The sequence below is a fragment of the Tubulanus polymorphus genome, chromosome 1, assembly GCF_964204645.1.
Source record: "Tubulanus polymorphus chromosome 1, tnTubPoly1.2, whole genome shotgun sequence".
Lineage (NCBI taxonomy): Eukaryota > Metazoa > Nemertea > Palaeonemertea > Tubulaniformes > Tubulanidae > Tubulanus > Tubulanus polymorphus.
In genome coordinates, this window is record NC_134025.1 from 11,845,686 (window position 1) to 11,857,295 (window position 11,610).

At 38.8% G+C, this 11,610-nt stretch overlaps 1 protein-coding gene across 1 annotated transcript in view; it reads left to right on the forward strand.

Annotated features, from left to right (window-relative positions):
* The window catches only part of LOC141903828 (sodium-driven chloride bicarbonate exchanger-like), a 43,424-nt gene that overhangs the window by 26,928 nt on the left and 4,886 nt on the right, over window positions 1-11,610 (forward strand). Inside the window, exons 8-22 of the mRNA XM_074792166.1 lie at window positions 662-831; window positions 1,304-1,702; window positions 2,321-2,439; window positions 2,698-2,872; window positions 2,957-3,090; window positions 3,364-3,910; window positions 4,001-4,114; window positions 4,212-4,379; window positions 4,465-4,643; window positions 4,757-4,829; window positions 4,926-4,994; window positions 5,167-5,343; window positions 5,817-5,954; window positions 8,731-8,811; window positions 10,877-11,079. Coding sequence (XP_074648267.1) covers window positions 662-831; window positions 1,304-1,702; window positions 2,321-2,439; window positions 2,698-2,872; window positions 2,957-3,090; window positions 3,364-3,910; window positions 4,001-4,114; window positions 4,212-4,379; window positions 4,465-4,643; window positions 4,757-4,829; window positions 4,926-4,994; window positions 5,167-5,343; window positions 5,817-5,954; window positions 8,731-8,811; window positions 10,877-11,079 — 2,746 coding nt within the window. The remainder of the gene's footprint in view (window positions 1-661; window positions 832-1,303; window positions 1,703-2,320; window positions 2,440-2,697; window positions 2,873-2,956; window positions 3,091-3,363; window positions 3,911-4,000; window positions 4,115-4,211; window positions 4,380-4,464; window positions 4,644-4,756; window positions 4,830-4,925; window positions 4,995-5,166; window positions 5,344-5,816; window positions 5,955-8,730; window positions 8,812-10,876; window positions 11,080-11,610) is intronic.

Below are 11,610 nucleotides of genomic sequence, written 5' to 3' on the forward strand. Positions count from 1 at the left end.
ACCGTAAGCAAACAAGCGTATGGTATATAAATCATGTTAAGGAATTATAAGGAAATTCGATAATAATACAATATGCTGATTATACGATACATATATATGATAAGGTTGAGAAACAGTATATATTGCATGAATCGAATGTTTCGGCAAAAACTACTGCGCACATATCGAAAGGACCCCCGCTTTCATTCATATATAATCTTGGTAAGGCGCATGTCATCGTACTGGTAACTGAATTCTGTGGCCCTTTATGTAAGGATGGCTGCCCACATATCCTGACTGATGTTATCAAATTTACCGATTTACTCTAAGAAAATGAAAGCTAAATCGTTATTAGTTGAAAGTTGGAATTTGTAATGTCAAAGGGTGTGTGTATATATATATATATATGTATATTAGAGGTGGTCACATCTTTGTTGAAGGGTTTGTATAGGATTATGCTGTTCACCTGCACATTTAAGTGCGGCGATGCTGGCTATATGACCTTAGATATATATTTTCTTAATGAAATTGTGTGTAACTAGCCTAAGGTAAGGTAAGGATATATGAATATATATTGACGAGACATCAAGGATTCATAAACAACCTGGTGTTTTCATTTCCCCGTCGAATAAATTTTATAACGATATATGTGAAATACACGGCTGCGTTTTTCTTTTTACAGCGAGTGCCGGCAATTTTAACATGCATCGCACAGGTAGCAGCAGTAAAATGTCAAAGAGTTCGAGCAACAATCTCATGGGTCTCGACTTGCATACGAATTCATCGGTTAAAGACAACATGACTCATAACGATAGCGGATCAGAGCTGCATGAAACACCGTCGTCGCATAAGGTTTGTGTCGAGTAGAATTGAAAAATGTTGAAGCTTGAACTTGAATATCTTGTTCTCAAAAGCTACCATCTTGGTTTCCTGCCAATAGATTCTACCAACATGGTCAACCCCTTTTCCCAAATATCTTAATCTCACTTATATTGAATTATCGCCTCAAATACTATCTAAGGGCACTTCATCCCTTGCGCACACGAATCCGAACTACTCCTACTCCATTCCAATCTCTAAACCTATTATTAGCTTAACTCGCTTCCTTGCAAGCCATTAGTTTTTCCTACCCTTACAAGTTGTACCCTTCTAAACATACCTTAACCCTTATGTAAACCTATGTATGCATGGTGTCTACAGAAGTGTTAACTTAAGCCCAGTCAAGTTAGCGAATTAGGAGCGTTTTACGGAACACAGATCTTGGTGCAGAAAATGAATTGTCGCATCTATAAGAACAGTAATATTGTATCTTCTATATCTACAGATGAATGTGGCGTTCATGAAGAAGATTCCTCCGGGCGCCGAAGCTTCGAATATTCTTGTCGGCGAGGTCGAATTCTTAAAGCATCCGATCATTGCATTTGTCCGTCTAAACAAGGCGTCGTTGATGGGCGACCTGACGGAGGTACCCGTGCCGACTCGTTTTCTCTTCATTTTACTCGGACCGAAGAATAACGAGCAGTCTTCAAACTACCACGAGATCGGACGATCGATCGCCACGTTGATGTCCGACGAGATCTTCCACGACGTCGCGTATAAAGCGCGCAAGCGTAACGACCTGTTGGCCGGCGTCGACGAGTTTCTCAGCAATTGTACGGTGTTGCCGCCCGGTGAATGGGACCCGACGATACGAATTGAACCACCGAAATCTGTACCATCACAGGTATGCTTAAAGTATCAGACATAATTTGGTAATTGTAAAAAATTCCACCTTTTTATAATTCCAGTACTTTGTATAACATGCATATGCTATAGTGTAGTGTGTCTACACCACAGTGCAGTGTATCATTTCTAAATAATTATCAACCGTGTTTGATAGGTGCTGCCATCTTTCAATAGAGAGAACAAATTACTTATTACATCGATACACTGCAGTACGGTGTACTAGCTATGTCTGGTTAATTGGAAATAACTGGAATAACTGGAAATAAATAAATTATATCTCAATTATATTTAATGAGAACTAAAGATCCGGATGCGGTTGTTATCAGACAAATCAGTTTAAACAAAACATTGGAAATACTAACAAATTGATGCATTATTGGTCAAATTGAAAAGTACACACTTCAAGCTAAATGGACCAATGTCGTTTTCCAATCTGTCTTTCGCATTCATTTGGGATTTTGGTCTTATCTGATTTTTCTTGAAAACTACTTTATTCATCTTCATTTGGCACTCTCTTAACCACTGTATTATTCTTTTTTTCAAACCTACTCAAACTAGAGTTTCGTTCAAATGACTCTTATGAGATATTGAAATTGCAATTGATTTATCTCATTAGGAATCACGTAAAACACCAACTGGCAGCCATCCGAATCCTAGTCAAACACCGAATGGTAATGCTCAACCTACGATGGAGCATGAAGATCATGGAGATGCCACCCTTATAAGGACGGGCAGGTTAGAATAGTTTTATTACTACGTTAAGTGGAGTAACTTTACTCATTTGGGGGCAAAAGCTGTTATGTAGATGGTTTTTCCTGTGTGTGCACCTGGGCAGTGTTAATATAGATGCAACTAGACTGTTTACCAAGCCTGATTGAGTGAAAACCATTTACTTCAGTTGGAATGAAAATGGACATTCCAAAGAAATCTTATAACCCATATTCGAATGATTAAGCTCCAATGACATGTCCAGCCATTTTTTGCTTGTTACAGGTTTTTTGGTGGTCTCATCGACGATGTCAAGCGGAAGGCTCCATTTTACGCAAGCGACTTCAAAGATGCGTTACATATCCAGAGCATTGCCTCATTTATCTTCCTCTATTTTGCCTGTCTCACACCTATTATTACGTTTGGAGGTCTTCTTGGTGATGCTACGGGCAATAATATGGTACATGTCATTATTGTTCATGCTTTTGATTTTGTTACGAATCAGAAGATATTTCATCTGTAATTGGTTCATCTCAATTTTCAGGCTGCATTGGAGAGCATATTAGCTGGAGCTATATGTGGAGTTGTGTACGCGTTGTTTGCCGGGCAGCCGTTGACTATACTCGGCAGTACAGGACCTGTACTCGTTTTCGAAACAATAACGTACAAGTTTTGCTCGTGAGTATCGATTTGAAAGAAACCCGCATTTAAACTATCGATGCTACTGCTGGGACCATTTCTAAATCACTGCTATTACATTGATGGATGTATTTTCAAAAAGTTTTATCATTCTATGATTCGATCATATAAAACTTACTGGGTACTAAAAATCAATCTTCATCAACTGCAGCGGCTCTATTTCGTTTACAAATACTTATCATAAACATGTCAAATTGGACTCCTTGGTTTTTCGGATTCACTCTTATAAGCCTCTAATTTTCATCGTTTTAGCACTTATGGACTGGATTATTTGGGCTTGCGATGGTGGATCGGTCTGTGGACGGCCCTTATATTGATAATTATGGTCGCGTTCGACCTAAGCGCGCTGGTGCGATATATCACGCGTTTCACCGAAGAGAGTTTCGCCGTGCTCATATCGCTCATATTCATCTTTAAAGCATTCGAGAAGCTGGCGAAAGTGCTCGAGAAGAATCCGATCAATTTACACCCGGACGCCGTCTTGGATTACGAGTGTTATTGCATGCCGAAGGAGAACGCAACGAATGCGTCGTCAACGATAGCTCCGGCGGCGGCGACGACAACGCAGATACCGGATGCAATGACGACGGCGATCAGCTACGTCGGAGGCGTATTAATGAACGACTCGTACCAGCGTAAAGACTGTCTAAAGCACAAAGATATTCTGGTCGGCTCCGGATGCAGTACGCCCTACTACCATGATAATGTCTTCTTTCTGTCTGTGATCTTGTTCTTCGGAACATTTTGTATAGCCATGGGGCTAAAAGCGTTCCGCACTGGCCGATTCTTACCCAATATGGTATGGCAATTGTCTCGATTCCCATTATTTAGTTGTAATGTAGAAATTGTCGGTGTATTAGCTATTAAGAATAATGCTATTTTAATGTAGGCTCGTCAAGTGATAAGTGATTTTTCGGTGTTGATCGCGATTCTTGCGATGGCTGGTTTAGATGCTATTGTGGGCGTGGCAACTCCGAAACTCGACGTGCCAAATGAATTCCGGGTATGTCTCTCGAATGTCCTCGAAAGCATTTCGATAAATTTGTTCCCCGCAAAGTTGATATGTATAGTTACTTGATTTTAATTTCATTAAATATCAGCCAACACTAAGCACACGTGAATGGGTCATCCATCCTTTTGGTCATGGAAAAAATCCATGGTGGACGTCTTTGGCAGCCATTCTTCCGGCTCTGCTTGCTACTATACTTATTTTCATGGATCAGCAAATTACTGCTGTTATAGTGAACAGAAAAGAGAACAAACTGAAGGTTTGTATACTACTGTTCAGAACTGATCTACATGTTTACTAATGAATTCAAAAATAGCTGTCAGTGTTTCTTATTCTAATCGCAGAAAGGTAGTGGCTATCACTTAGACTTGTTTCTGGTAGCTCTTCTGATCGCGGTTTGCTCAGTGTTGGGGCTGCCTTGGTTCGTCGCGGCGACTGTGCTGTCTATAAATCATGTAATGAGCTTGAAGAAAGAATCGAAGACCAGCGCTCCTGGTGAGCGGCCACAGTTTCTCGGCGTCAGGTAAGTCCATGATTATGGTCAGTTGAAACTGGTGATGGCGGTAACGCGATTGTCGGAAACAAATGGTCGAAAGTCAACAGGCAAATTTATATGACATTTTTCTTCATTTTCAGGGAGCAGCGCGTTACAGGAATTTGTATATTCCTCGCGATAGGTCTATCTGTGCTCATAACGTTTGTTCTTCGGGTAAGCACTACCTACGAATCGGCGGTTTTTTTTCATACAACTGTCGACAGTGAAGACGGCATAATTATCTCACTTTATTTCTTTCTTTCTCTACAGTTTATACCAATGCCTGTGTTATATGGGGTTTTCCTTTATATGGGTGTATCTTCGTTGAAAGGAATTGAGGTAGGGAATTCTTTGAATATTTTTATATTAGATCTGAAATTACTAACTTAAACGCAGTTTTCTGTCAATATCTACATCACTGACTACGTCATCTCGTAATTCAGTGCGTGCCGGTGGCTCATTTGATGGCTAAATTCTATACGATCTCATGTTTCTGGTTGTCTTTTTGCAGTTCGTCAATCGGTTGATGATATTGTTCATGCCTCCTAAATACCAGCCAGACTACATGTATCTGCGACACGTACCGACGAAGCGTGTACACATGTTCACGCTGATACAAATCATTTGTTTAGTCATTCTGTGGGTGATTAAAACTATTCAGATGATCTCGATCGCATTTCCGATCATGGTAGGTTTCAGTTGTGCACTTTATATCGTAGATTCAGTATCAAACCAATCGAACAATGTAGATTCTTGTTCGCATACCCCCAAACCGAGCAGCTCTTAATTTTGCTGAATTTTCTGTCCTGAAGTAACTGAAAAATGTAAACAGCATTTTGCCTTGGTTCATTATTGTGATCCAAATCAAATGTTTAGTGCAGTTTGGTGTGGCCTTGACGGCGCACTTAAGAGCGAAATAGTGATGTATACTGCGGTAATGCCATACTTTCTTGTCCTTAGGATTAGTGTTATTCGAAGTAATGCGTTTTAAAACAAGTATGTTTTATTAGCACGGATATGATATCACTCATAGTGCCATAGTTAGCTTCATCACTATGCTCTGACTAGGTCAGACTGTATACTCTGACTGGTCGAGAATTCTCGAAGAAATGCGTCGATTTCCGGGGGAAATTCTTATCCATATTTGTGGTTGGTTTTCAGGTGCTCGCAATATGCTTTATACGTAAAGCACTGGATTGGGTTTTCACTCAGCGTGAACTCTCCTGGCTCGATGACATCATGCCAGAGATCAGCAAACGTGAAAAGGAGGACGCGGAGAAGAAGAAACACGAGGAAGTGGTAAGTATTTCATTACAGGTACCGCTCTTGAGCGGCTCCGCATAAAAATATCATCGTTAAATATTTAGTTATTGGTGTCGCTCTCAAGCGGCTCTGGTTCACTTACGAAAATGTTGTCTGCTATGAATTATTAACGATAAGAAACGATTATCTGTCTAATTTCGAGAAAAACGAATTGTCTAAATGTGAAATATTTTCGTTTCGCTTGTGAAATTCACAGATCAAATCATTCAATATGCCGCAGCAAGTATGATCACTTTATCCGTATTTGTTATGTCTTTCTTCTTCATACGTGTACTTAGTTTCTAAATGCTACCTCTCTCCAGTAGAATATGAGTTGTAAAGCTTCAATTAATGCCATCAAAAACTGTATTGAGTTTTGTACAACATATACGCAGTATTATTGTATTGAGTTTAGAAATTTAGCATCGTCTACCTGTTCAAACAGATATTCAGATAAGATATGGCCGGTACAATACCTTTCCCGTCTAAGCTATAAAAAAAAGTTTATCTTCATAAGATATTCAGACTTCATACTGTTCGACAAATTCTGGTCAACCAGATATAACTGTGTCTAAAATGTTGAAGTTAATCTTGTTTTATTTAGCAAGGAGTGCCTACTATTTCATATGAAGTGGACCAAGACGTCAGTTTGAATGTAAAATAATGCTCTTGTTGATGTATCCTGTAGCACCGCTGGTTTTAACCCCAGGGATGAGAAATTTGGCGGTTTCTTGCTTTTTAAACATGAAGAATATAATACTCGCCTTTAAATTAATTGAAAACCTCGTACCCTCGGGCGTAGCGAAGGTCCATTCTGTGGACCGGTTTTAACTTTAACCACAGGTCGCTCACTCGATTAAACCCGGGGCTTAGTCAAATCTGGTCAGTATAACCAACCATTGGGGTGCATTTATTATTAGTATACTTACAATTTCTATCTTTACCTTAAAAGGATCAACTCACTTGGCTGTTAATCGAGTTGAACTGTGGATTAAGGCTTAAACTGGTCCATAAAAGCCAAGTAGGTGCTTAGTATTAATAACATACTGATGTACACCACACTCAGTGCACATCAATAGAAGATATTTATAAACCCTAACCCTACCTGCAGCTAGGTATCGTACAACTGACCAGTACGGGGAGGAAAGTCAATACTTCTACATCACATCGTGGTTCACTTGCATCAGTGATGATGATGGTGCTATCAAATGCCCAACTACTATACCGGTACGATCTCGAATTTCCCTGAGCTGCTGTTCTCATCCCTGAACTCGTTGAATGTTCATACGATTTGAACGCAAAGCAAAAAAATAGCGTTAAATGTATCTTGAAGCAAATATTTTTTGGGGAAAATCCCCAAAACAGCAATCACAATTCAATACTGATAGAATAGAACAAGCATTGAATTTAGCAAATATGTGTGCCGCAGAACCTTGCACTGTGATAAACCTTTTCGCTTCCGATACTTGTTTTGGGCAGATTTTAACGATCGACTTTTTAGTGCAGAGAAAAACCTGTCGGATGAGATAACAGTGAAGGTTCTGCGGTGGCAAATATTAATTTTCTGCCAATGTTCTCGTCAAACGTCGAGGAAACGAATGTTGATGACAGCTTCTTCGATATCGGATTATGAAATGGTTTTGAATATGCATGCATTTGGTCTGTTAGTATCAATGTTGACATGTGTATGAATGTGTGTTCGATGTATCCTCGTTGGATTTCGACCGTTTGTCATCCTTGTATCGCATAAACACAACTGCGTACATGTGTACTGTGTGTGCTTGTCGTACGAATCAAAATTTACCCAATAAAAGGGATTGAAACCTTAAAGCATGAAGTAGGACCATTGATTCACGAGTTTGGCTTCTTTATTGAGCATCATCAGCAATAGGTAACATGCTACTTGAATATGTGCTCCCTAGTTCTAATGTAACTATATCGTAGGTTTACGCTTCGAGTGTTGCCATTATCCATAAAACTGGATTGCCTTTGAACTTTTGCAGTTTAACCCTCTTCCGCCTAAATAACCTTTTTCAGCCTATTTGAGGCCCCAGCAGGCTATTGTGTTCACTTGCATCTGTCTGAATCGAGATATTTTCTGAAGTTTTTAAATGCTTTGACATTATTTTGATATTTGGTTCGTAAGTGTCTCTAGTCAAGACATATCAGCAGCACAAAAATTGGCCTGAACAGAATCAAGCCAGCGCCTCCTAGTTATTGTTTGCCAAGATCAGCGCTTTTTTAGTTTTCAAGGGAAAATTTGAATACACTCTGATCAATTATCGTGATGTTTTATACTTACCGGTATATGTATCGTATCGGGGCCCATCGTCACAAGAAGAATTAGGCCGATTTGATAAAAGATGGCCTTTCTGTGACCTTGTGTGCCAAAAAATGGCATTCTTTGTAAGAATTCTGAGGCCTGTAGCTTTATGGTTCGTCATATTTTATCGAAACCGGAAATGGCTATACTTGGGTAAGGGGTCATTGACTTATAGTAGATCATGATATTTGATGAATGTGTTAAGTTTCTGGTTTCTATTACTTCACCAGAGGGAGTTGAATGTTGAAATAATCAGATTGGCAACATTTCACCAAGGGAGCATGGTGTCCTTGGACCCCTAGTTAATCTGCATGACATTTGATATCTAAAATCTTATTGAATATAGAATGATGAATTTTAACCGTCATTTTACGCTCAATTCTCTTACAGCTTCACCTGGTAATTTTTCAAAATCTTATCCCGTTTTTACATTTTTTTTCATTTTGACAGAAGAAGCGGAAGAACTATCTGGGCAATTCATTTCATGCTAGCGATTATATGATCCCCGGACAAACGCCTAAAAATTCCAAAGTACTAAAAACCGAATCTTTTCTACTCAGAAAAAAATACTCCCGGTGTCGGTTGCTCAAAATAGTAGTTGAACGATCACTGGAAACTACCTTTTGAGAAACTGGACCCTGCTTTATTGTGCACCAAGCTTGTCTGTGTTAGTGTGTAGTGTTGTTACCTAGCTATATCGATTACATTACAAGATTAGAAAGAGTGACGTGTGTAGGAATTTTTCCTCTCGCTTACGAATTCATGAATTAAATTTATAAAGCATTTTCAACCCTTTGCTATCTGCCGGGTGCCGATATTATCGTAGCCTATAGATGTCTCTTCTTATCGAGGCCACTTTTTGCTTGACTCGCTCGAGACCTCACGATAACGATGACCCGCCTGCTACTTACTGATGCAGAAGCAGTGCTATGATCCGTGTCGCGGAGATTTCTAGGTTCTAGCAGTTAACGAAGGGTTAATGAATTTCATGCGTTTTAAATTTTGTTTACTGACTGTCGATTAAAGCTGATTGAAAAAATTCTGAACGGTTTGCATTTTAGGTTAAAATTGTCGCACACTTGACAACGTGGTTCAACAGAAATATGTCTATATCAGTAATACTTGAAATGAGAAAATCATCTTCGGCTCGTCGTTTAGATATCTAATTTATCAATTCTTTTACTAGAATTTGAATATTTTGATAATTCCCTGTAATTGCCCTTGTGCTCTCGATATAATGCCTGCTACGTTTGTCGAAGCGACAAGTTTTTCTAGAGGCCGATCAAAATCTGAACTTAAATACACAATTGATCCCTATAGCTGAAAACACTTGTCTTAGGTCCGCCCCTGAGAAATGGGGCGAAAGCAGCATAAAGCGATCTGGAATGTAGAATGTGCTGGACGCAAAACTCCGATACTTGATACTTGTAAACTTGTTGACTAAATTTTGACAGCCACCAAAAATATTAAAAACACCCGGTACCAAAAATACCACTTGGAACCCAACCTTTGTACAACCTACGAGCGATTATCTGATAATTGCTCGTAGGTACTACAGACCATTTTCTTTTCACACCATGTCAAGGAGTTTATTATGTACTGTGAGTTTTTTAAAGTGAAGTGCAAGTCGTTTAAATGACACATTCCATTCTAAATTGGCATTGGTTTTCCGCTACCAGATAATACTTGAACTGATTTTGTTTCCTCAGTAATGTCAGGTATGGCTATCACTTCTAATTGCTCTTGCAGCCCTAGTACCATCGAACTCGGTCATTCTTAACCTTATCGACGAGTGAAAAATCTGGGCGATGTTTATCAATGAGTAATAATGGTAGACAGGAGTTTTGCACACTGAATTGTTTGTTTTTCCATGGGAAAAGGTTTAACCGAATTTGTTTTGGAAAGAAATTCAATATTTTCAAGTCACCATTATCAAAATTGTCTTCAAATATCTTTACCACATTTGATCCATCAGTAATTGGTATGGCGGCGGTGTCGGATCAACGTGAATTTCATTCCAAAATAGATTGATTTATGAATAGCTCTGGTTTCATCTATATCCATATATATTATAACCACACTGAAACACTTCTCTAACTGCATCTTATATTCGCTGAATAAAATGCTAAATGTTTAACCAAATAATATCTTATGTAATACATTAAACAATATGATACATATATATTCGTTCATGTCAATGAAATAATGCATATTCATATTCAGATGATTTAAATTACTGAGCCCTACTTGAGTTCATTAGTGAGATTTGAAATTTTTGTATTTTCTCAACAATTTGAGTACCTCACCTTGGAGAAGTATGCGAATCATTTGAATTTTCCCTGTTCAAATTCGCCCAATAAGTTTAAGTTTAATAATTTTGCATCCAAGTTTTACTAAACAAGACGGATAGTGTGTAAGTCATTCAGTTTGTGTTTTACTGTTAGTGATTCTACATTTATTAAAAAGAAGGATGCGTATATGTGCAGTACAAATCAACAATCTCTTAAACGCAAATACATGTATCTGGATCTTTTATGCCTTCCCTGAGTAGAATATATGTAAAGGAAGTGTGCTCACATATTTTTGGTTTTTTTAGATAAAGACGAACCTCGACGTCGGCGAAGGCGGAAACGTTGAAATCCCATTATCGGATGGTAATGTGATGAGTATACCTGTTGAGAAGATAACTTACAAACCGGAAACGCGTACGGTCAACATATCAGAGGAGATGGCTAAGACGGCCATCTGGAAACAGATCGCGATGAACGCTGAAAAAGAGAAGATCGGTGAAAAGAAAAAGTATGTAATTAGCCCATGAGCACTCAAGCCGCCCGTATCCGCCCTGCCTATTACTCCTCAACCCGTCGTTTTTTCGTATGCTGCACAAAAACGGTTGTAGTGGGATTCGAGCCCAATAGCTGATGATGAACTAGACACCCGTGTCCTCAAAATACCGTACAGAAATCAACATCTTCCTATTTCAAATTCTCAAGTATTTGGAGTACGAACATGACAAATCTGAGCGCTCACTTTAAATCTAAGTAAGTTTGGATGAATTTCCGGGGGGCCAAAAGGACACGAATTTGGTGGCCCACCTCATCAAATCTTATATCATATGAAAGCCTTGACAATTTACTACAAAATAACATGAACTTGTAATGCATGAAAATGAACAGCTAATGAGTTATTCTGTATTGTGATAAACTTGAATTTTCTGAGGAATAATTGGCACTACTGAGTATTCCTTGAGTGCTAATGGGTTAACGTGAGATGTCGGGTTTATCCGAGTATTTTATTTTGCAAGTTGATTGAAAATTGACTAATCTTTGA